General features: G+C 42.8%; 10 protein-coding genes across 10 annotated transcripts; 6 read left to right on the forward strand and 4 right to left on the reverse strand.

Moving 5' to 3' along the window:
* Positions 1 to 1,619: 1,619 nt before the first annotated feature.
* On the forward strand, positions 1,620 to 2,557 carry EAF02_004447 (uncharacterized protein; the record flags this gene model as incomplete). The annotated part of the gene is made up of 5 exons (XM_038900495.1): positions 1,620 to 1,668; positions 1,733 to 1,950; positions 2,000 to 2,129; positions 2,189 to 2,408; positions 2,464 to 2,557. The coding sequence occupies 5 exons, from the start codon at positions 1,620 to 1,622 to the stop codon at positions 2,555 to 2,557; spliced, it is 711 nt and encodes a 236-aa protein (XP_038760202.1).
* Positions 2,558 to 2,749: 192 nt separating this feature from the next.
* EAF02_004448 (uncharacterized protein) lies at positions 2,750 to 4,139 on the reverse strand (the record flags this gene model as incomplete). Its single annotated transcript, XM_038900496.1, has 3 exons — positions 2,750 to 2,996; positions 3,047 to 3,278; positions 3,329 to 4,139. 3 exons carry the CDS (start codon positions 4,137 to 4,139, stop codon positions 2,750 to 2,752), a joined length of 1,290 nt encoding a protein of 429 aa, XP_038760203.1.
* Positions 4,140 to 4,597: 458 nt separating this feature from the next.
* EAF02_004449 (uncharacterized protein) lies at positions 4,598 to 6,191 on the forward strand (the record flags this gene model as incomplete). Its single annotated transcript, XM_038900497.1, has 2 exons — positions 4,598 to 5,211; positions 5,262 to 6,191. The coding sequence occupies 2 exons, from the start codon at positions 4,598 to 4,600 to the stop codon at positions 6,130 to 6,132; spliced, it is 1,485 nt and encodes a 494-aa protein (XP_038760204.1). The 3' UTR covers positions 6,133 to 6,191.
* Positions 6,192 to 6,511: 320 nt separating this feature from the next.
* Positions 6,512 to 7,826, forward strand: EAF02_004450 (uncharacterized protein; the record flags this gene model as incomplete). The annotated part of the gene is made up of 3 exons (XM_038900498.1): positions 6,512 to 7,146; positions 7,212 to 7,511; positions 7,583 to 7,826. The coding sequence occupies 3 exons, from the start codon at positions 6,512 to 6,514 to the stop codon at positions 7,713 to 7,715; spliced, it is 1,068 nt and encodes a 355-aa protein (XP_038760205.1). The 3' UTR covers positions 7,716 to 7,826.
* Positions 7,827 to 7,917: 91 nt separating this feature from the next.
* EAF02_004451 (uncharacterized protein) lies at positions 7,918 to 9,450 on the reverse strand (the record flags this gene model as incomplete). Its single annotated transcript, XM_038900499.1, has 2 exons — positions 7,918 to 8,437; positions 8,498 to 9,450. The coding sequence occupies 2 exons, from the start codon at positions 9,448 to 9,450 to the stop codon at positions 7,918 to 7,920; spliced, it is 1,473 nt and encodes a 490-aa protein (XP_038760206.1).
* Positions 9,451 to 10,502: 1,052 nt separating this feature from the next.
* On the reverse strand, positions 10,503 to 12,308 carry EAF02_004452 (uncharacterized protein; the record flags this gene model as incomplete). Its single annotated transcript, XM_038900500.1, has 3 exons — positions 10,503 to 11,810; positions 11,863 to 12,009; positions 12,060 to 12,308. The coding sequence occupies 3 exons, from the start codon at positions 12,306 to 12,308 to the stop codon at positions 10,503 to 10,505; spliced, it is 1,704 nt and encodes a 567-aa protein (XP_038760207.1).
* A 1,360-nt stretch (positions 12,309 to 13,668) lies between these two features.
* EAF02_004453 (uncharacterized protein) lies at positions 13,669 to 14,591 on the forward strand (the record flags this gene model as incomplete). The annotated part of the gene is made up of 4 exons (XM_038900501.1): positions 13,669 to 13,747; positions 13,939 to 14,078; positions 14,244 to 14,346; positions 14,371 to 14,591. The coding sequence occupies 4 exons, from the start codon at positions 13,669 to 13,671 to the stop codon at positions 14,589 to 14,591; spliced, it is 543 nt and encodes a 180-aa protein (XP_038760208.1).
* A 510-nt stretch (positions 14,592 to 15,101) lies between these two features.
* Positions 15,102 to 17,690, forward strand: EAF02_004454 (uncharacterized protein; the record flags this gene model as incomplete). Its single annotated transcript, XM_038900502.1, has 1 exon — positions 15,102 to 17,690. The coding sequence occupies one exon, from the start codon at positions 15,102 to 15,104 to the stop codon at positions 17,688 to 17,690; it is 2,589 nt and encodes an 862-aa protein (XP_038760209.1).
* A 1,293-nt stretch (positions 17,691 to 18,983) lies between these two features.
* Positions 18,984 to 19,919, forward strand: EAF02_004455 (uncharacterized protein; the record flags this gene model as incomplete). Its single annotated transcript, XM_038900503.1, has 2 exons — positions 18,984 to 19,081; positions 19,163 to 19,919. The coding sequence occupies 2 exons, from the start codon at positions 18,984 to 18,986 to the stop codon at positions 19,917 to 19,919; spliced, it is 855 nt and encodes a 284-aa protein (XP_038760210.1).
* A 1,085-nt stretch (positions 19,920 to 21,004) lies between these two features.
* On the reverse strand, positions 21,005 to 23,727 carry EAF02_004456 (uncharacterized protein; the record flags this gene model as incomplete). Its single annotated transcript, XM_038900504.1, has 5 exons — positions 21,005 to 21,294; positions 21,350 to 22,849; positions 22,939 to 23,190; positions 23,220 to 23,393; positions 23,448 to 23,727. The coding sequence occupies 5 exons, from the start codon at positions 23,725 to 23,727 to the stop codon at positions 21,092 to 21,094; spliced, it is 2,409 nt and encodes an 802-aa protein (XP_038760211.1). The 3' UTR covers positions 21,005 to 21,091.
* Positions 23,728 to 24,046: the final 319 nt, after the last annotated feature.

Here is a 24,046-nt window from a genome sequence, read left to right on the forward strand (position 1 = left end):
ACGGTATCTCTGGGCCGTCTAAATGAATACGAAGGAGCGAGACGATCGTGTTTCCTCTCAATAATCAGAGAGTTTAGGCAGAGACTTTCAGATCAAAGTAAGAGAAGGACGTACTCGACTACTTCTCGATGTCTGGGGATGGAAAATGCGACAACCATAGGAATAATGATGAAGTCGCCGTTAACGAGAAGTTTGAAACCCATTCCTGATCTGGTTCTTGACCTTTCGATGATCAATATCTTGCGCTATACTGCTGAAATATGCATATGTGACATGGAAAAGGCAATACTGAAGATATTGCAAGTACTCTTTTGCATCACGCAAGTTCCACAGCGCCCAACCGGTTTCAATGAATCGTTTAGTCCTTGGGTAAGAACAAGTCTTTTTGTTGAGAGTTTGGAATATGGAGCATCACTTTAAGCCTTCCAAGTGTAACTTTCTTAGAAACATCATCGCAGAGCCATCATCTCCAAACTATATGCGTACACGGCCAGAGAAACTTTTTTGAGACATCAGACATATCACCATCTAGACACCGATGTCACGAACGCAGGAGTAAAATGACCGGCCTCCCTCCAAGTCAATTAACGACCCTATAACATCCATTCAATCCGCTTACCAAGATCTCCCTAATGATTTCCCAATCCTGACACAAAGTACAATATACAATATACACCTAAGTTTCTCCATCCCGTGATCTGGGCATCGCTGCACCTCGATTAATAACCACCTCTTCATTTCGCCAATCTGCTTACCGTACCTGAGTAACCCATTTGAAGATTCTTACCAAACGGTACCAAATCTCGCCAAGCCAGCTTACACAAGGTCGTTGTCAATTGCTGACATCTCTCTTAACGATCGTTACTCATCAAGAATTATGGAGCACCACCACCAAGCTATTCCCCTATCCTGTCCAATCATCTCACGTTATATATGATCGAAAATTCGACTATTCCCGAAATGGAAATTTTTCCGCGCTAGCACATTTGTAAAAGAATGGTAATTAATCGCATTTTACTCCACCCTCGGTTGTAGATGGGAACATCTGCTTACACATTCAGAAGTCGTTGCATTAAGCATGATTGTTTCTGCGCTGAGTAAAGTCCTTGCATGAGAGCTCTCGACACGATTAATGCCCACGGACCAGGTGCCCGGAGGGGAAATATCTCGTTTTGAAGCGAGCCTCTTCATAGTATCGGAGGGAATCCATAGGTGAGTTGAGGTAGTATTTTGTGTTGGGCGTTGATGGTGGTCGTCTGTTCTGGCGTGACGGTCAATTTGCCGTCGGTTTTCGGGCTGAGCGTTAGATAAAGATATGGAAATCGTGTAGACTACTAGAAAATTGTGAATTGTGACGGAGATTGAATCATCTAGATGCACAGCTGGGGGCCGATATTCTGATTACTTCCCTGTGAGTGACGAGGTAGGTGGATCTAGGTTGGTGAGACATTTCGAGATATTGATGTACTGTTGTCGCCCCGAGGTCGTTTGATAGTCAAGAGGTTGTGTATAAGAGGAAGAGAATTTCCAACGAATTCAATCATCATCCTCATCACTCATCTCATCATCAGACTCACTTGAATACTTTAAAGTTCAATCTAGATATTTCCATCAACAACATGAAGTTCTCTACCTCCATGATCTTGGCCTCTGCCATTGCCGTTGAAGGTACATATATAGACTGCCACCTTCAAATTTTGCAAAACGAGCTCGAATGCTGACAACCCATCAGGTTTTACCTTTGATCGTCTTAACAAGAGTGATGCCGCTCTTCTTGTCATTGATCACCAAATTGGGCTTTCCGAGCTCGTGAGAGATTATGATCCAACTGTCTTCAGACAATCACTTCTCGGTCATGCAGCTCTTGGAAATCTCTTTGATCTTCCAACCATCTTGACCACATCTGCTGAGCAAGGACCAAACAGCAATCTCCCAGAGGAGATCATTGCCGTAAGTACCCATGAGCTGCATCATTCCGAAATGATGCTAATGATGATAGATGCACCCAACTGCCCCTTACATCAAGCGCCAAGGAGAAGTCAATGCATGGGACAATGCTGAGTTCCGTGCCGCTGTTGAAGCCACTGGCAAGAAACAATTAATTATTGGTGGTATTGTCACCGAAGTTTGTGAGTTGACCCTTTATCCGGATTGCATGTCGAAGTCCCATTCTAATGCAAACCAACAGGTACTTCTTTCCTCGCTCTCTCACTTATTGAGGCAGGCTATGATGTCTGGGCCAATACCGAAGCAAGTGGTACTTTCAGTGACAAATTGGCTTCGGATGCCAACCGACGCATGGAGCAAGCTGGTGTTCATCTCATGGGATTGTTTGGAATTACCATGGATTTAATGAGAGATTGGAGAAACACTCCTGGTGCCGCAGAGGTTCTCCCCTACCTTGACAAGTAAGTTAACAGATCATAATTTCCAAGGAAAAAAGCGATACTAATAGATGTACAGATACTTAGTTCCATACTCCTTGGTTGCCCGCGCCCATGGCTATGCTATCGGAAACGGTACCGTCCAGCCAGGAGAAGCCCAAATCCTCCTTTAGATGATTTTCCGAAGAAGCCAAAAGTCAAAGCTGGATCATTCCCACTGTTCAGACAAACGAACTCTCCCATTGCATATTTCTAGTTCGCGCAAAGGACATTGCAATAGGGCACTTGGACTGTATCAGCTCTGCGATAAATTGTTAGATCTCCTAGTTTTACTCCTAGTCATTAATTAAAAGCGCACTTTCAAGTCATATCAAATCCATCAGCTCTCGTTTGGGAACAAACTTCTTATGTACACTTCCCTTTTGATCACGATCCCATGCCCATCGCTTGAGAAGATTAGCATCCAATTTGTTGTCAAGCATCTGAACAACATAGTATCCGATGATCGGTAGGAATTTCCACGCATGAAAAGAACCGCCTGTAGCAATGTGCAAATTCTGACATCGTGGATGTGCCGAGATTATAAAATCTTGGTCAGGGGTAATTCCATCCCTGTTAAAGCATTAGATTTGAAAATGGGGAAGATCCTTGATCTAACATACCAGCACATGCGAAAAGAATCGAATTTGAGATCTTTGGCTAATTCACTATAAATCCCTTTCATTACTCGGTAACATTCCTCCTGAAGCTTTTGGGGAACGTTATGTTGCGCTTGATCAGCTTCATCAGGCGGGGCTGATATTATATGCCCTGAGCGTTTATGGAGTGTTGTATTTTTGAGAGTTACATCCAGATAGAATTTGAGAATCCCATCAGTCGGAGGAAGTACTGCACCTATTTGAAATTAATGTCGTTATTTGACATTCATTTCAGCCACCACTTACCTAAGACATCCCCGACTGCATGATCGAACACTGGGATATTTTTGATCCTATCGTACTCGGTCTTACTCAAATTTACATGGCCAGACACAATTGCAGCTGCAGTAATCCGATCCTCAGCCAGGATTTGGTGCATCTGCTGTGCGGAATCTGCGAGCAACTTCGCTGTACCTGCTCCAGTTGATAATATGATCTTGTCTGCGCGGAAGGTCCTACCGTCTTTCGTCATTACACCAATACAATCCCCATCCATCGTCAAAACAAGATTTTCCACGTCTCCCTTGACAAACTTTACACCATTCGCCATAGCCATTTCGGTCACCTTGCGAACTGCTTTTGTAGCCTCAGCCCATCCACTACCTTCATTGATGAAGACTTCTTTCACCCCTCTCCAATCCGTTCCTTTGAATAATCCACCATACAAACTTTTCATTTCATCCGGTCCAACAATCCTAGCTTGATGATCGGAGACTCCCAAATTTTCATAATTCTGAATGATTCTCCGTCCAAGACCGGTATCATCAACGATAACAAAGCCAGACTCATGATAGTATGGTTTGTATAGTGGATCATTCTTCCACATTTCACGGGCTTTGAGCGCTAACTCGCAATAGAATATATCTTCATAATCGGCACGAACAATTTTGTTGTAATCATGAGAAGCAGCAAGCGAACATGGGAAGGAAGATGAACGATCCAAAAGGGTTATGGATGACTTGGGGTGTGCAAGTGAGAGATGATAAGCAGTTGATGTACCAAAGACTCCTGAGCCCACTATGAGATAAGAAGCATCGATAGAGGTTTGAAAGGTCATCATGAGTGTTGTGATGTGAAGTATATGCAAGTTGTCAACCGAAGCATTAAGTAGCGATATAAGCAGCGATATAAGCAGCGATAGTAATTCAAAATGAGAAGACTATGACATCTTTTCAGGGATATCTTGTTACCTAGTATGAGTTGTTTGTCTCTCAATATATCACGAATGGTTCGTTGTGGACAATAGGACGAACTGAAGTACGATTGCTTCCCCTCACTTGTGTTGGTCAGCTGACCGATGCAAATGTGATGACGCTGATTAATTGATCAATGATATCAGGCATGAACTCTTTCTTGTAAGGCACTAAGCACTAGACATTTTGGCGGGGAAAATCCTTATCTTAGCTCCGGCAACCTCCGCTAATATTTTTGAACATTTTCAATTTTATCAATTGATTTCGCAGAAAGAAATTCCGTCCATCACCAAAATTTCACAAAATCTCTCCAAAACACAAAATGCCCAAAGCAATGAGTCCGAAAGAACTCGCCAGAAACGGAAGAAGACATAATCCTCTTGAAGCAGATTTGACAGCCAGTGGTCCACTCAAAACAAAATCCGGGAAAAGAAAGTCTCGAAATGAGGATGAGGAAGAAAAGTTCGTGGATTCAAAATCTTCGCGGAGGATTTTAAAGATAGGTCAAGAACTTGCCGATGAAGACGAAGCCGAAAATCAAGCAGCAAAACCGAATGCAGCCTTCAATTTTGATTCAAGATTTGAGAATGAAGATGAGGAGGATGAGCCAGAATTTGGAGATGAGGATGGTGAAGAATGGGGAGATGATGATGAGGTTCCAGAACTAGTCGAATTGGCGCCAGAAGACCGCGATACGTTTGGGAAATTCTTCCCAGAGAATGGCGAGGATGATCTAGACCAAAAGTTAAAGGAAGCTGGTTGGGGAGGGGAAAATGACGAAAATCAAGGGGGACAAGGCACAGATCTGACAGCATTAATTCTAGAGAGAATCGCTCAGTTTGAAGCAAAACAATCGGGACAATCTGGAGCTGGACCTGCTGCACCTGATGATGATGGATTCTTCGTTCATCCTAAGGTTATGGAAGTTTATACAAAGTGAGGACTACCTTCGCGTTTATCCCGCCCAAGTACTAACAAGAATACAGAATTGGTTTGATATTATCGCGATACAAGTCAGGAAAATTACCGAAACCATTTAAGATTCTACCTACAATCCCAAATTGGGAAGATATTCTCGTGATCACCAGGCCGGACAAGTGGACGCCAAATGCTTGTTACGAAGCAACAAGAATATTCGTCTCAAGGACACCAATTATCGCACAGAGATTCGTGGAAATGGTCCTACTCGAAAAGGTCCGGGAAGATATTTTCGAAACCAATCACTTGAATGTCCATCTTTTCAAAGCTTTAAAGAAGGCACTTTACAAGCCAGCCGCCTTTTTCAAGGGATTCCTTTTCCCATTGATCGGAAGTGGTACCTGCACACTACGTGAAGCCAGAATTATATCAGGCGTGCTTGTGCGAGTTTCGATCCCAGTCCTACATTCCGCCGCTGCCATCAAAGGCCTTTGCGATATTGCAGCTCAAGAATCATCAGCCGGGACCGAAGGTGGTGGAGCTACAAACATTTTTATCAAGGCTTTGCTTGACAAGAAGTACGCACTTCCATACCAAGTCATCGATGCGTTGGTTTTCCATTTCCTACGATTTAGAAGTGTCGACCCAGCCGGTGTTCGACCCGAAGATATTGGATCCGGAATGGAAGGTGTAACCAGTTCTAAAGACGCGAAACTACCAGTCATTTGGCATCAATGTCTTTTGGCATTTGCACAAAGATATAGAAATGATATTACAGAAGATCAGAGAGAGTCGCTATTAGATTTGATTAATGTAAAGGGACATTCACAAATCGGTCCTGAGGTTAGAAGGGAATTGCTAGCAGGACGTGGTCGTGGTGTAGTTATTGAAGAAGCAGGACCAGCTGTTGATGGTGATGACACTATGATGATAGACTAATTTTTTAAGGAATTAAAAATGGAATAAAAAGGACAATATTAATGATCCATGACCTATGAAGTATGAAGTATGACCCATTCTCATTTTAGGATAACAGACTTGCGCTTTATTTTCAAATACTGAATTGTGAAAGAAAAGCCGTATGACAATAGCATTAGCAGGCAACCAAAAAATGCACAGCCACAACTGTTCAGCTGGTCATCTTCAAAATCACGTACAACCTTGGAACCGCAAGATAACATCCAAAACATTCTTTGGGTGCTTTAAATGTTTAACAATCTATTAGCATACGCATAGCAAGTGCAATCGTAATTGCTTGATAGTGTGTTCATGTCTACTTTTTAAGCATTACTAGACACCACTAAATACAAACCCCACAATGTCTCACGAAAAATCATCTCCATCAATCTCCCACCACACTCCCGGATCATTCGAGCCCATCAATCCTACATCCCAAGCCGGTCCCTCATCCTCCCGCCAAAACCACCTCGACACATTGTCCGACTCCAATCCCCACAATCACAACCACAATGACGAGTCCACTCCCCCCGCCTATTCCGCCGCCCTCTCTCCTCCCGTGCCCCTCCGCTCCAACCCCCAGCTCCGCTCCCCAGGCATCCCAAATCTACCCTATAACCTGTATCTCCCTCCATCATTCACACTATCAAGTGATAAAACTACCATAACCTCTTCCTCGGCGCATCTATCTAATCCCGGGACTCTCCTTCCCCTGATCACTTCTCTGTGTACCATCCCTCCAAAACCTATGTTGAGAATTGTGGGCCAGCGAATGCATGCCCCGGCCTCGGATTTTGATATTAGGATTAATCTGATGGGTTTAATTGTTGGGGAAGGAGAGCGAAAAATGAACTACATGAAAATTCTTGGGAAAGGCGAAATGGGATGGAGGGGGGGTGTGAGAGAGGCGACGGAGCCTGATTATGGGGGGAAAGGGGAGAAGGGGCTGGAGGGATGGGTTAGGGCATTTTGTGGAGATGAGGCGGGTGTCAAGGAGTATGTTTTCTCATTATTGTTATCATTGTGCCTCTCTTTTGCAAATTGATTGCTGACTGAACTAGATTTATACTAACACGTCAAATCCCCAATCTCTCAACTACACATCTCCAGGGTCTCATACTTGCTCTCATAGCGCAAACAGGATATCCAGGACACACTACCATCAGCTTCCCAATCACTCATTCGAGAGTTGTGGTAAGACCGCCAGACAGAGTGAACTCGTTTTTTAGTAGCGTTGCGAAGGTTTTTATGGGGACGAAGAGATATGAGGTTGTTAGTAGTGTGTGGCCGTTTGCAGATGTGGGGAGAGGGATCGAGGGAAGGAGGTGTGTTGTTATGGGGGAGGAGGAGTGGTTTGATGAGTGAGTTTACTTTTTATTTACTTTCGGGGTGCTGGATTTTTAGAAATGCTAATTAAGGGTTTTTGTGCTAGGTGGAAAAATGTTATTGGGAGGGCGGTTGTAAAAGGGAAGAAAGGATGGGTAACAGTTGAAGATCGATTGGAGTGGTTAATGGAGGGACAGGGGAGTGTTGAGCAATGGCGATGGAGTGGGCAAGGGTATTGATGATAGGGTGTTCTTGAGGTCTGGATAAAGACTTCGCTTGTGCCTGTAGAATTTCCGGTTAGAAAATGAATGAAAATGTGTTTGGCCAGGTTCAAACATCGAGACTTCTAAGCTAATGATAATGGCAACTTCAACTATATCAAGTGTTCAAAATATTAGTGTATATATATATATATATCGCCTGCAGATAAATTAGAATTGATCAGCGCTTGTCATTCAGATCCCAAACGAATTCTAGTTTCTCCCCCTTCACACTCGAATTAAACCACTCAAAAATCTCAACCTTCTCCTGACAAACTCTCGCACCCCTCAAAACATCACTTTCTACCACTTTCTCCACCGCCATATAAAGTTCCACCGTAGCAAGATTCCTCGCAATACACGCTCTACTACCTGCACCAAAAGCAAACCAATATTTATTCGCTTCCGGGGTGACATTCCCTTCCAGCCATCTTTCAGGCTGAAATTCATGGGGATTTGGGAAGACATCTGGATTAAAGTGGAGCTCGTAGGCAGAACAGCCTACGATAGATCCAGCAGGGAAGTAGACGGATTTGAATGTCCATCCACCGATAGGGACAACGTGAGGTAGACGAGTGGGATTTGCCATGCTGATGCGTAGACCTTCTTTCACTACAGCGGAGAGGTAGGGAAGAGCTTGAATTTCTTGTTTGATGGGAGAATTTTCATTTTCCATGATTTCAGTCCGGAGGATTTCATACCTTCAAGTCTGTAAATACTTCTTCCGCTAAGATCACCACGACGATAGGATGTTGACTTACTTTTCCGGACACAACACCAAATATCGAAAGATAGTTGCCATATTCATACCTGTAGAATCCGTTCCCGCAAACATAAGATCTTTGCATGAAGACTTCACTTCCGACTTGCTGAACCCCATATTGAGTAATCGACCGGGATAATTCTTACTCTCCTTGGGTGTAGATTCCACAAGATTATCCACAAACTGGTCCACCAACTTTATGGAATTTTCAGTATGTGAATCCGTCATGAATTTTTCCATAAACCATGATAACCAAATAAAGACTGTATTTGGCAAGTAAAAGAATCTTCCCACAGCTACAAACGCATCAACAAATGCCGAAGCCGAAAGTCTTTCTCCTTTCTCAGAAGTTCCATTGTAATTTTCCGAAAACAGATGTGTAGAAATAGCATCCAGCGCCAAACTCCTCGCCAGATTCAAGTAATTGACTGGTTCCCCTCCTTCAGAATCCTCCTTCATTCTCCTCGCCATATTTTCCACACATCCATACAACGCAGCCTCATTATCCCTAATACTTTTCGTCGAAAACAAGGGCATAACCGCCTTTGCCCTCGGAGCCCTAAACTCCGCATCTGTGGTCGAGAATATCGTCTTATGACCATCGACATCAAAATTTGCATAACACGGAGCTTTGGGAAATCCGCCTTTGGATATGTAGATTGGGGTTATGGCATCTGCATCTGCGATGTCGATTTCCGATGGAGAGACGCGGACAATGGGACCATATTGGTTGTGGAGTTTGTGGATGCAGCTTGCTTCGTCGCCGATGTAGGCATGGTAGTGGAGCCAGAGGGATGTGAGTTTGGGGAGGAGTGGACCGGGAATGTGGGAGAGAGGGTGCAGGGTGCAGCGGTAGGTGCAGCGGAGGAGGAGGGATAGGATTGTAATTGTTATTAGAGCTATGAATGGGTTTGTGGTTAATTGACCTAAAACCTGCTCGAGAAGAGCCATGGCAAGTATGAGTTGAGGAAGAAAGGTCAATTGAGTAAGGTAGGGTTTGTGAAGGTTTAAATAGGGAAGAATAGTTGTATGACTGATATCGATAACAATCGAGGTGAGTTCATGGATACTTCGATGACTCAATAATTGATATGACTGAATACGCCCACCAATAAAATAATAGCCATTTGTGCCGCGATAGATAATACTATCTAGGAAGTCTAACCCATCTTTCTACACTTCATGCATGAAGATATCGATATATACACGTACGGTAACATAGGTACATACTCTACACCCAATGGTGAGGGGTAATGAGGTCCAAAATGGATAACAATATGTTATCGCAACTCTCATAGCAATACTCAGCTTGGAAAGACATCGTACTCTAAGATTTGTTAATTTGCTTCCAGAAATTTATTTTCCCTTTGTGTATTGTTATGATATCAATCATATAATTGTTATATCGCTTTGTTTTGAACAGGAGCGCATATTGTGGTCTCTTTTAAGCTTTTTGGCGCTGTGGTTTCAAGAGGCGTATGCTGACAAATACCCTGGATCATTCGCTTTCCATAGCAATCCGGCAATGTCGGAAAGATTTCGACTTCAGTCGTTCCCATCGTGTTATCAACTGCTCGGTCTTTGTATAATTAACACAGGTGCTATTACTAGAAAATCTGAATTTAAGTTATTCAAATTGAGCCCATCATTTTTTCAAGTAACGATAAGTTCAGCATCAAAACAGCTATTGTATACATGAAGGCTTTATCAACCAAGCGGTAATGAAATGTATGAAACTGCCTCTTATTTGATTCCTTTGTCCTTAAATTGCCAGATGCAACGCTCTTTATCAGAGAAATATTGATTATCATATGGGTATCAAACAAAATTACAGCCCCAATGTCCACAAAAGGAAGCTGTGTTCATAACCCTAAAAATTCGTGGTCCATCCTTTCCCTTGAGAATCTCCTTCTACCCCTTCATTGCTCGCTTACTTACTTCGAACATTTGAAGCTGTGCCTGCAAAATACTACCCAAAGCTTCAGATGAACATCTGAAAATATTCACGATTTTTTATTTGCGTTTATATACTCTTGGAGCTCGTCTCGTTTCTCCAGTGCCGGCAACTTTTCTTCATCCGACGCTGTCGGATCCCTTGTTAACCAGAGAAGTGCTTTTCTCGCTCCCCGCGCATATTCAATTAATTCACTTTTATGGAGACTCGTGCATTTCGTTAGCAGTATGAAAAGTTCTGCTCTCAATGCTGGTTTCAGAGCCGCTCCCAGATCATCATGGAGCATCTGATTACACAATGGCTCCAAGGAAGCGACGTCCATATGTGCCAGGGGCGCTCGAGCTCTTTGTAATTTTGCTTCAAAGACGGCTTTGTTCTTTTGTACACTCGGCGCATTGTCCACAACGACAGTCGCGTAATCGGATTCAGGGGAGAGTTTTCTGCGACTGGCCCAGTAGGTATCGATGCTATTATTATAGTACCTTTGCAAATTCCTGTCATTTTCTCCTTCTATGAATTTAAGTGACTCGATAAGCTTCAATAGATTTGCTCCAAAACTCTTGAGGTAGATACGTTGATTAATTTCTTCTTCATGGTACCTGTCGCTGTATAAACTGGATTTAATGGCTGTTTCCCAGACGATAAGTCTGTGAATGCAAATGTCGAAATTTTGTAGGCACGCATCCAAGGCTTCAGTGAGTTTGTTCAAGGATTCGGTCCATTTATCAAGCCATTTCTCAAGATCATTCTCGTAATCTGCTTCCTCGATATCTGGTTCTGGTGGCTCTTCAAAGTATGCAAATAACCACGAGTAATCCATGAGTGTTTTGGATTGTTGATGCATAGTTGTGTTGATATCATGAAACAAATCGCGAAATCTTTCAAGACGACTTTGAAGAGTTTTGGCTTTGTCGGTTCTCCCATCTTGATTTAACCAGAGATATTCTGCATAAGTACGTTTACTCGGTTTCGAAAACCCGTGCAGGGTGGGGGTAATGACTGACACGGGCGATAAATATCTGTTGAAATTAGACGGAAGAACAACTTTGTATTGATAATCAATATCTTTAGCATAATCATCTTCGATGGTGATTGCATGTGCATAGCCTATCGAACTTACTGGGTGGAATAACCCATACTTTCTGGTATGTAACGACCAGAAGTCCTCTGATCGAAACTGGGTATGCATATATATAGGCAGAGGAGATGCCCATGTTGAGCCCAAGGGCAGTACAAGCTGAGGTGTATCACCATGCCTTGCTGCGTCGTATTCTGGCCAAGGATCTAGAGTGCTTCCTAAACCAGGTCCGTCCGTTATTTTATTGTACAGTATTTTAGAGTGTGTGCCTCCAAACACCTAAAGTAGATCTAATTAATATGAACGCTTTGGATTGCCTGGGATTTCTTACGGAAGCCTCGCCTGCCCATCCAAGTTCAGACTTTTGTTCTCGACGCCACATTGGCTCATAAAGTGCACCATAAGAAACCGCTTCGTTTATTTCCTCTTTGAGAGAGTCTCCATCGAAGGTGAATTCCTTAGCATAGCCAAGTACATGCTGGTCTACTGTTATGAAATGATAAGACAATGAAGAGTGGAACAACAAACCATAAATTCATGATACATTGACGTTGCCACATACCATTCCTCAGAAAGCCTTTCTGCGTCAGACAAGTTAGGGTTCATCAGCACTCGAAAGCTGTATATATTATACTCAGTGACTATTGTCATATTTTGACGGTTGTATGTGGAAACTGCAACGAAGCTTTGTTTTGGAGGAGCAGATGATTCCATTCCTTCATCACCTTGGCTTTTGGCAGACTCGTCAACACCAAATCCCAGCGTATAATGGCGCATCAGGATTTTTTTCTCGATACGATTTAATTCCTGTCTTGTTCAAAAAGCGTTTGTCGAATCGTATGGCAGGAGATGGAAGCGTTTGAAATTTTTTTGGATTCCAGGACCAAAACGAAATACATCTTGAGGCTTGAATTCTTCGATCGGAATTGTCTCAGTACTTCCGAGTAGTAAAGCTTGAACCTATTCTCGTTAGCTTCCGATTAGAAATCACAGGGAACCGAGAACACATACAAAAGGGTCTAAATGCATTCTCGCCAACAACCTCGAAGCGAGTTTTAGACACGGTTGAAGATGCTCCCAAATGAGAGGATTTTGCGCCGTCCATGAAATTCCTTCTTTCTCTGAACTACTTATTGGAAGTACTAGGTCACTTGATTCAACCCATCTGCTTCGTTGCATTGCTGGATCGATCGGATTTGAATCTTCTGGAATGGTTAATGATTTCAATGATACAACGTCAAGGTCAACTAGAAGTTGCGATGTGTATCCACGTAACCTGGATTGTTGATACGCTGTTCTTTCTTCACGGGAGGCATTGTCATACGGACTGGTAAGGTTGTATGCAGATATTGGGGTGAGTCCGCTGCGGTGTGAGCCGATAATAATGGCTATAGGAGTCGGAGGAGCACCATATTTTCTTCTGATAAAGGGTCGGTGAGATTGGCATCTTTGGTACAATTTGGAATCTTGTAGAAGTTTATCATTCGTATGATATCAGCAAAGATACCGCCTCTAAGCACATAGCTCATTTGAAATTTGTAGACATAGAGAACAAAGCAACAAAGAGGTTTTGTAAATTCGAACAAAATTGCATTTTACATGAATGTCTTTGATGTTGAATAAAGAATTAGTGCGAAAAACACAAGGTCGTTATTTTATTCCCCAACAATCTTTATTGAAAGAAATTTATGAAACCGGTTGTGATTATTTGAAAGTCATCTAGATGATGATTATGCTTAAGGCTTAGTACATAGTAGATTTTATGATTAGTGTTGACTCAATCGTGGAAGCTTTTCAAACATTGGCCTGTCTTGGTCCCCTTTACAGGTGGCCCATCAATAGAAGGTAGTCCATTGATTTACTACCATCAATACCGAGAGCTCTAGCTAAACTCTGTCAACCCCCACTGGCTCTACGCATCTATGGGCCACAATCTTCCGATGTTCGCCTAGTACACTGCGTCGCTTGCATATCTTGGAATACATGACCAGTCATAAAGTTAAGAATAGAATTCTGAGTCTGTAAGAGCCAATTGAAATCTAACTTCCAGCAAGAACAGAGCTTTATTCGATATACACAGAGCAAAGATGGAAAGTCGCTAATGTATTGTTTTCAACAGATACTTCCTCCCATCATAATGGTTCCTTCTCAGTTCTCATCGCTGAGAGGTGATCAAGATATCCGTACTACCCCTTCACTTCTCGCTTCAGGTGCAAGTAATAGTTTGCCTTCAGTTGAATATACTTGAATACATTGTGGAATATACAGAGTCCTGCACACGTATGATGGAGTGACAATTTTGAAAAGCACATCAAGGTGACTGTACTTTCAATTCTCGGTTTTCCCCAAATTCTGTGGCCTTTTGTTCTTGGAGGACTTCCCTTGCTATAGATATTAATTTTTGCAGCGATTCGAAATCGGCAATATAACCCGTTGACATCTATGAGATTCTCATTTACCGAGAATATAGTAGGGGAACCTGCGAAATCCGCAACCCAGAAAAGAACAATGGGATTTGATGCGATTTTGATGGAAATATCTCCCCAGGTTTTTGTACGCTGGCACTTCGAGTCTAGACGATAGCTGTATTTTCAACAAGAAGTCGACGCTCTTACTCCGATATTGACCAGATCATCATTGATGGGGATATGCCAGGCACAGGATCATCAAAAATCGCCCACTAAGCACATATTAAGCTAAACAAAATCTCAGATCAATAGTGCATACACCAACACAACCGTCTTCTCCAGAGTGGCCAGCAACTACAAGTTATATGGTAACATTCGAAGGCGCAACCCAATTTTATACCAGTTTGGTTTGAAGTAACAAATTGCTCCAGTCGATGTAGCTTTCTTTAAAGCTCTTCATAGGAGATATCTCAATGGCCCAATCGTTGTCACGCCTCTTGTGAAGCAATGGAATACAGAAAATGTTGCCAATGATCCAAATATCGAGAACCCTAATAGAGAAGATGGAATAGCAGGCTCCAGACCATGTGTTGTGTACAGTATACAGACAAGCTTACATTATGATGATTTCAATAAGCCAAGAGTAGATTGAATTGGTGGAACTAACATGGCCGGATAAAAGAAAGTATCAATTGACAATTTTACTCCAAAGCTTGGCCTTGATGTGAGGCAGGGAGTTGGCATCTTCCTCAGTTTCTCGTAACTCACTTGAGATATACTGTAAACGTGTAATCTGTGCGATATTAATGGTACTTTGACTAAAGGTTTTGGATCAATAACTTCTGATCTGATTCTCTTTGGAAACAATTGCTCACGATATCACTGTCCAACGATTAGCTACCTAGTACACAACAGCGGCGATGGTTAAATGTAGACAAGGGGTATAATATCATTTTCTAGTATCGGTATATCAAATGCTTCGTAATCCATTGGCTAAGAAATCACCCCACGCGGGGCAGGGGTGTGAATATAGTAATTTATATCGGAAAGCAATATTTCAAAAAAGTTCGCAGGTAAATATTCAAGCGATCAAGGTTATCAACAATCTTCAATCTTTTCGAAGAGTGTTTTGATAATCTTACCATTCAAGCACCAATTAATTATGCTCACCGCACGTAAAGTTCCGAGAGCATGCCAGTCATGTAGATCCCAACTTCTTTCTCTGTTCGAATATGGATTCACAAGACCCACTGCTTCGACAGCTTCTACACATTCAAGACTTCGCGATATCCGACATCGATCAATTCAGCCTCGCCCTAATACCTTACGATTATTCTCAACGACTCTTGCTCGATCAAATGAAGCTCGAACGACCACAACTACACCAGGGCCCGAAGTGAAAGCCACAGAAGCAAGAGCAACAGAAATTGAATTGTTCGTGAGGCAGGCTAGACAAACATTCGGAGAAACTTTGCCAAAGGATTATCTATCTGCTGAGGAATATCAATTATATGAGCGATTGTACGGTGCGCCACTGCGTGAAACTAGGCCGGAGGACTTAGAATATCTGCAGGTTGAAGAAGAGGATATTGGACAGGATGGCCCATCTAGGAATGTTCTTTTGAGAGAGAACGCTGATGGTGAATTTGAAGAGATTGAATTCGATCCAGAGCTGGGGTTTAAGGTTGTAGAAGATGGCACTGACGGGTTTGTTTCTGCCAGTGAGGCTGGAGAAATGGGGGTTGAGGAAGAAAGCGAACCTGATGTGGAATTGGAAGGCGAGGAAATATCAATGGCAGCAGAGGCTTCTGCGGGAACGGATTCTACTAATTTAACATTTCAAGCTCAAAACCAAAGAGAAGTAGATGCTATCGCACGGCTACAACGCGATATGGACGAAGCAATGGCACGAGCAGCAGAGCAAGAAGATACTGTTTTTGACGAGGACTACGAGGAGGAAGAATCGTCGGAAGAATCTGAAGAAGAATTATTTGAGGATCCCGAAGAATTTGAGGAAGACGAATACGATTCATATATTAGCTCGGACGAAGTTCGTACACATCCGCATACTAGGACCGCTAGATTTGGCACATCCCCAAGTACTATATCACTGCCGAAAGAACAATTTGTTACACCAATTACCGAACTGCTAGAGAGAACAAGCATGAAACATGTTACAGAGGCTGCACAGAAAGCATTTGGTGGAAAGTGGTTACCATATTCTTCTTCTACTCCAAACGTAGGAAAGCTTAAGCTTTTACCACAAAAACATGTTGGACTTGATGCTTCACAACACAGGATGAGCGAAATTGAAGCAGATGCATATTTGGCTGGTGTAATGTCAGGTACTTATACTTCTGTTATGAGTACGCTGGTTGAGGTACGCAAACGATTAGGGTCCGAATGGATTCGTGAGATGTTGTTCAGGGAAGGTGGCCAAGGTCCACGAATTCTCGATGCAGGAGCTGGTGGGGCTGGTATTGTAGCATGGCAGGAAATCTTACGAGCCGAATGGGATGTATTGAAAGACGATGGTATTGTCGAAGGAGACGTACCTCCATCTGGGAAACACACGGTTCTCACTGGAGCAGATACATTGCGACACCGAATTTCACGATTTCTCGACAACACTACCTTTCTTCCAAGACTTCCTGATTATGTCCATTCATCCAGTGGCGAGGCTCAACTTGATGGTGGACCCGCACAACCTAGGAAAATGTATGATTTGATAATCGCCCCGCATACCTTATTCCCACTGAAGGAAGATTTTCGCCGGAAACACATGGTACAGAACCTCTGGTCAATGCTTGATCCCAAAGGAGGTGTACTTATCCTGATAGAAAAGGGCTTACCACGTGGATTTGAGGCTATAGCAGGCGCTCGGTCTCTTCTGCTTGACTCACATATTTCTTCGCCTGGTGACGAAAGCGTCGAAAAAGAACTTCAATCTCTTTCAGACAACGAATCACGGTTTGCGGAGAAAGAAGAGGGTATGATCATTGCACCGTGTACTAATCATACTAAGTGTCCAATGTATCCAGTCCCAGGTCTTACCCCGGGTAGAAAGGATTTTTGTCATTTCGAACAGCGATATCTCCGACCACCTTATTTACAGAAGATTTTAGGTGCTTCTTCTCGCAATCACGAAGATGTTAGATATACTTACCTGGCGGTACGAAGAGGCATTGACGCTAGGAAAGAAGAAGCTATTCTACAAGGAGATGCTGCCACTGACCAATCATTCGCTGGCTATGAAGAGCATGATTTACCGGATGGCCCAGAAATGCCTGAAGAGGGTGATATACCATTCCATCCATTATCACTCCCACGATCTATGCTCCCACCTCTCAAACGTCGTGGACATGTCACCTTGGATGTTTGTACACCATCGGGTAAGTTGGAACGATGGACAATCCCTAAAAGTTTTAGTAAAGTAGCGTACCGCGATGCTAGGAAATCCAAATGGGGAGATCTTTGGGCACTTGGTGCTAAAACGAGAGTTCCCCGGCAGCCTAGATTAGGAAGGGGAGGAGAAGGTGCAGTCAACAGTAAGGGATCCAAACCAGGAAAGGTCCTCAGTAAATCAGCGGCAAAGAAGAAGAAGAATAAGTTTAATATTATCATGGGTCGTGATGGTATGGAAGGTCTTGAGGAAAGTAGAGATTCGAAGAGAATATTCAAGCCTGAGAAGAGAACTAAGGGGGGACGATTTTTCAAGCCGAAGAAGCCGATTACCGAGGATGACATATAAATGCTTTCTTTTTTCGCATTATTTTGCACGAAATTATACCATGTATGCATAGTATGGGCAATTTCTGGGACATGTAACTATGGTTCTCTGCTCCACAATTTGATTATAACTTCACACCCTTATGGAAAGCTGCTTCCATGACTTTTAGAAAAGAAAAAAGTCTCCGTTTGTATTTTCATGCACTTTGAGTTGCTATACGAGTATCCGCCTCGCACGGCGGGAAAACTTCCAAGATATTTATCAACCTCAACCCCTGAAATACGGATTATTTAGACTTTCAATTTCCATTTCCAATTCGATGTTCCACCATGGATGAATGAGTGGGCCAATCGATCAACACCGCCGCTTGGTCTGTGATTTTCGCGACGCTCAAATTGAACCACAATTTAACATGAACGCAAAAAGGTATTCTGTAGAATTTTCGAACACATGTGTTTCAGTATCTATTTTGGATTGTAAACCAAGAGGATCTATGAAGGATTCTGTCACACGGCGGAGCAGAGCGTTTAATAAGCATGGATCTCAATATGCATATAATTATTATCCAGTGTCTATACCCCTTTTTCTCAAGGCCAAGCTTTTGTTCAGGTACAGTCCTGATCCACCAAGCTAGGTACCGGATAAGCGAACGAATCTAATCAAATCTCTTCCACTTCACTTGCCTCATAGCCACAATTCTTATCTTATTTGCGGCTAGATAACCAATAGATCCCCTTCATTTTTGACATGGAGATCGACTGTTTGGAAAAAAGTGCCGCTGCATAGATCCTCAATTTTAACTTCATTTACTACAGTAGCACTATTGTACACATCAATTTCTAATTCTCGTTTTCCATATTTTCTGTCAATCTAATGATCGAAAGGTAGGTTGCATTTTAAGAACGGTAAGGTAGGCATACTTGGGGTCCGAATATTAATAATGTCTTACCTGCTGCTGTCAATGCTTGTGATGTTTTTTCTTGGTACCAATAAACATCTGGTATTTTGATTATTGTCTGTCTTTCAATGTCTAGTCACCCTTCTGTATGACATTGATTGATATATTGGTTAATTAGCAATTCACCGCCATCATCATCTATCTTTGTCATTCATTTACCGACGCCGAATTGTTCGGCATTCACTCTCATTAATACGATTTCTTTCCTTAATTTTTACTCCAGTTTCATTCTTTTTGACCAATTCTTGCAGGTGCTCTTCGATTGTTTATAGAGTGAACTATTTTTTTGTTTGTTTATTTGTTTCCGTGGAAAAGCTATTGCGTGCGCACGAAAAGTGCAGATATACCTAATTAACATGGAATACCATCTCTCCTTTCTTTTGTTGCCGGCGGTGAGCTGGGCAGCTGTAATTTCAACTCCAGCTTCTGCTGATAGAAATGTTGACATCAATGAGTATGTGCCAATTTCCTAGATTTGACAACATACATATCTCAACCTACCTCAATAACAAATTGCTAATTGTGTATCTCGCAGAATTACATCGAACCCCCAATCCCCACCAATCTGCATATCAAACTGCAATGTCCCCTCATCATCCTCCCCTCAAAGCCTCGAACTCCGCGACTATGAATACCACAGCAATACGCATTCATTCCACCATGCTAAATACGACTCTGATCCCCCATCCGGTCCTCACATTCCCACGTCATGGAAAGTAGCTATTGGAGTTAATGCTTTCGTACTCCTCATCACGGCATCGATATTAGGAATGCTAGTCTGGATACTCAGGAAAGAATACAGAAAGAGGAAATTACTACAAGGCGATCCGGGATTTGTGGGCGCAAAAGATGGATTTGGGAGGAGAATGAAGAGCGCGCGGAATGCGAGGGGGATGGGAAATGCGAGGAGTGGGAGAGCGAGAGCTTGGAGTTATGATCCGATTAGGGAGGAAGAGGAGGAGGGCGAGAATATCGGGGAGGGGGTTAGATTGGGGGGTTTGGCTTTGGGGGTGAACGGACAGGGGCCAATGACTATGCCACTAGGTATGAATAACACATTAACTCTTCCCGGGACTGGCATCGAGAACGAAACTCTAGAAAATGCGAAAGGAAAAGGAAAGGAAGGCACGAAAGCAAAAAGAGCATGGAGGGGAAAACATGTACGATTTTCAAGCTGGGGAGGAGAGGTCGATACGAGAGATACGCTTGGGGCTGTGGCTGGTAGCAGTGGGAAGGAAAACGGCATTGCGGCTTTGAGGGCGGAAACGCATGAATATGTGCAGACGCCTTAGGTCTGTGGCATCTGTGCTGATAGTTGTGTTTATGATGGGTACCCCACCTTACATATCTTTGTTTATATGGAGGGGAGATTGTACAGATGTGTGTGGAGCGGAGTATGTATATTGGGATGCGCAGCTAGACAGAGGGGAGATATCTGTGCATTAGTGGCGTTCAGCATTCATCTATTCATTCAAGTCATTCAAAAATTAGCGGGATCAGGCGGGAGTTTTCACAGTAGTCTATTTCATTTTCGTCCGAAAGAATCAGTTTGCATATCCCTCTTGTCCACTCCGCTCCTCGCGTCTCCTCTGCTATCTAATTCCAGACCCAATTCCCCTTTTGATCAAACAATCTCTCGAAACAGATTCACCACCCCCCTCTCTGATGTCCGAAGATACCCAACTGTTGCACATCTGCAAATCGGTCCGGAACGCGGGGACAATTGCCGGTAAACTACTTTTTCTTTGTCATATAATTTTCGAAATACAAGATGCGAGACCAGAAAATCGATGCGATGAACAAAGAACCAAATTCGGCTTTTGCGATTGTGGGCGAATGTGCAGAGGATGTCACGACCTTTCGAATATTCCTTTGTTAGTGTGAGGATAGGTGATAGGGGGAGGCGAACAGTGTTTTAAGTCAAGGAGTAAGGCTTTGTGGTGATGCTTACTAGTATCCTAGATGTTGGAGCTAGGGAATAAGAAATCGATGTTGGGGAGGATGGGAAATTAGGATCGAGATGAGTTTTAGAGCTTTGTTCGTTGAGAGGAGGGGGAATTTTTGCTCTTTTCGATGGATGGGTTAAGTGGATTGATGTTAGAGGAGTTTGATTGGCAGTTTGTTTCACACTATCTTTTAGAGAACACAATTGAAAAAGTAGGTTTGGTGAGATATGCAACAAAACGATATGATCGTTTGTTTCTTTTTTTCTTTTTTTTTTTGGTTTAACTAAAATAAGCTACTGAGTCTTGATCTGGAACACTAGCTTTATTTCGGAGTTTTTCTACATGTACGATCATCTTGAGAATGCCCCTGAGAATGGCATGTGATATATAGAAGTCAGCATAGGGGTACGAAACATAGTTCATTGGAAAGACAATGCGATTTCTATTCTTTATTTCATGGTATGACTCCTTGAAGCGGAAGATCTGATGACCTTCATTACTGCACTACTGTCTAAACATTATTCCTCGCTTTTAAATAAAGCAACATGATCGACAAAACCCGCAATATTGTCAGAATAATTCGCAATATCTATCCCATCAATAGTGATCATACTCGTGATACCTACTGTATTCAGGTTGTAAATACCGATCTTCGAGCTGTCCCCCTCAAGACTGAAGATTCTAGCTTGACAAGCCTCGCCATTTCCTTGGGCAGAACACGCTGGTCCAGATATGTTAGTAAAGTAGCCAATCGAGATAGATTGGAGAAAACTTACAAGTACTATAATTATCAAAGAAACTGTACATTCCAGCGCCATATACATAGACATGCTCGCTGTCAATGATTCGTAGACCCCATCCTTCTGCACAGTTCTCTCCCGTTGTATTTCCACATAAGCTGGCGAAATCGGGATCATTCCATTCATCCAATGCTGGAAAGGGGTAAATCGCAATGGGGTTCGGTTGATAATAGGCAGTTTCCGTCTGAATTTGCCCTGCAAAAATATCTCTCGTACTATCAAACTGATATTGATATAAAGTATGATGCTCAACAGCAGTCCCAATAAGCCATATAGCTCCTTTTCTAGATTCGCAATAAAGTCCACGGCCTGCATAAATTGTGATTTGAGATAGATTAGGGTCGTCGATATCGTGATCGGCAACCCAAAACCAGTTGTTTTCTAGGTAAAGACCGGATGCATACTTGGTGATGTGCATTGACATGAAAGCAGCTCTACACTCAAGAACAATTTCAGTACTATTAGCGGTAGCGGGGCAGCGGTCCAACTGGAGATCAGAACCCACGAATCCGCCAATACGCGTATGGACATCCCAAAGTCCGGAAGGAGACCACGCTGGACTGGCTAGATTCCATTGAATCAGAATGGCTCCTCCCATATATCCTTGCGTCGAAACAATCGTATCCGACCATTCAACAACACCCCTCTCCAGGGGGAGTCCAACTTGGACAACAGGTTGAGGATGAACAACATCTGTGAAAAATGATCCCGATCCCATGATGACTGGATATGATTCACCGACAATCCTCGAACGGGATGGAATATGAATAGTCGACGTGACGAGGTAAACTCCACTATCTATATAGACAATCTTATTGGCGATGGCCGCGAGTGCAAACACATGGTTCAATGCATCCGTGTCATCGGTGACCCCATCTCCAGTAGCACCCGCTGTACGGACTGAAACGAACTCAGAAAGCGGACAGTCTTCATACTGAGGTTTTGAACGGGCGTAGAACTTTCCACGGGGAGAAAGAGACTCAGAGCGAGGAAAGGGAACAATAAATCCCTCAAAGCGGGTTGAGTTATTTGGTGTATATTGGTTTCCTTCTCCCCATCCATTGATGATCATTGATTGGTTGCTAGTTCCAGCCAAAACAGTGTTTTGCGATTCCTGTATGGCAATTGGAACATTCGTCAAATGGATATTATCAAGGATAAGATTTCCTGCAGCCTCTGGCAAAGATGAATTATTGTAAGCTGTGATGATGGCGACGTCAGTATCTCTGAAGCTACTGTCAATCAGTGTGACAGACACTACAGCTTGGTCTGATGATCCGCCTGAGGACATATTTAAGCCAGTGGTACAATTGTTGATATTGATTCCCATATATGTCCATCCCCAGTCCCAGATTTGGTCAATGGCTGTTACAACATTATTGAAGGTTAAGTTTCGAACTGTAAATTGCTGGTTGCCAAATACGGCCCCCGTTTTGCCGCCATTAAAGATTAGATCATTCATGAAGCCACCGGAGCCTATTATGTGTAAGCGTTAAGCATTGGGGTTATGACATAAACAAAGTGGGTGGCTATAAGAAGTGAGAATCGCCAGGTGGCCAACGTACCTCCCTCGATGAACAAGCCTTGCTGCTGAGTTCCAATTGCATCGCTCATTTGAAATACAATATTCTGTAGACTGGTGGCTTGTGCAGTAGGCCAGTGGATTCCATAGGCTGATGAATTAGACGGGATTTCCGTCAGATCCAACACCAGATTACGAATTTGACGATAGAAGACATTTGTGGCTCCAAAATTGAGTCCATTGGCCCCATATGTATCTCCGTCAATCAAACCCAACCCAGTGAATTTGCAGTAGCCTTAACTACTGGGAGTTGGTTTGGATTACCTATAATCTGAGTGATGTAGTAATCAACGATGGAAGATGAGATGATATAAGTCCCAGCTGGGAAGTAGACCGTGGCAGGAGTTGTTGTTGTAGATTGACAGTCGCCAGGTTTGCATCTTCCGCCAGAACTGATGGCTTTGTTGATTGCAGTAGTATCATCTGTTATACCATCCCCTTGACGATGTTAGAAAGCACTAATAAAGGGTATAAAAGTATGATTATATCAACCTTTGGCTCCAAAATCTTTCACATTGCGGAATACTTGATATGAAGTGTCGTTAAAATTGAAAGGGGCAAGTCCCTGATGAGCGATTTCCTCGAGCCAATATGATGGCGCAGAAGAATGACTTGTCGTGGTGATATTATTAAATTTCCCAAGCGGACTGGAGATAGCCAATGAGCCTTTGACTGACGCAAGCTGAATAGTAGTAGTAGAGGTGAGGATCGAAATCACGCTCTTAAATAATAGATTTAAAGACAGAAATAGAAAGAAATGATAGACGCCCATATTTGTAAGGTGTTTCGAATGTTTTGGAATTTAATAAAAGTTCATTCTGTGAGCGAATCGGGTATGAATTTGAAAAGAGATATAAACAAACAAATGAATGTCGACGTTGTGTTTAGTCAGTTGAATAGAAAAACAAAAATAAAAAGACATTGAAGACACGGCAATAGAAAGTTGATATAAAAGCAAATACAAAATGAAACTAGGTCCACGCGGGTACCATTGTCACTTCCTAATAGGAAATCTGGATCAACTAGCCATCCTATCCAATATTTGTGGTAGTGACACAACTGTATTCGCACTACTCATCTCCACCTATCTT

This window comes from Botrytis sinoallii, assembly GCF_014898435.1.
Source record: "Botrytis sinoallii strain Bc 23 chromosome Unknown BSIN_006, whole genome shotgun sequence".
Taxonomy (NCBI): Eukaryota; Fungi; Ascomycota; class Leotiomycetes; order Helotiales; family Sclerotiniaceae; genus Botrytis; species Botrytis sinoallii.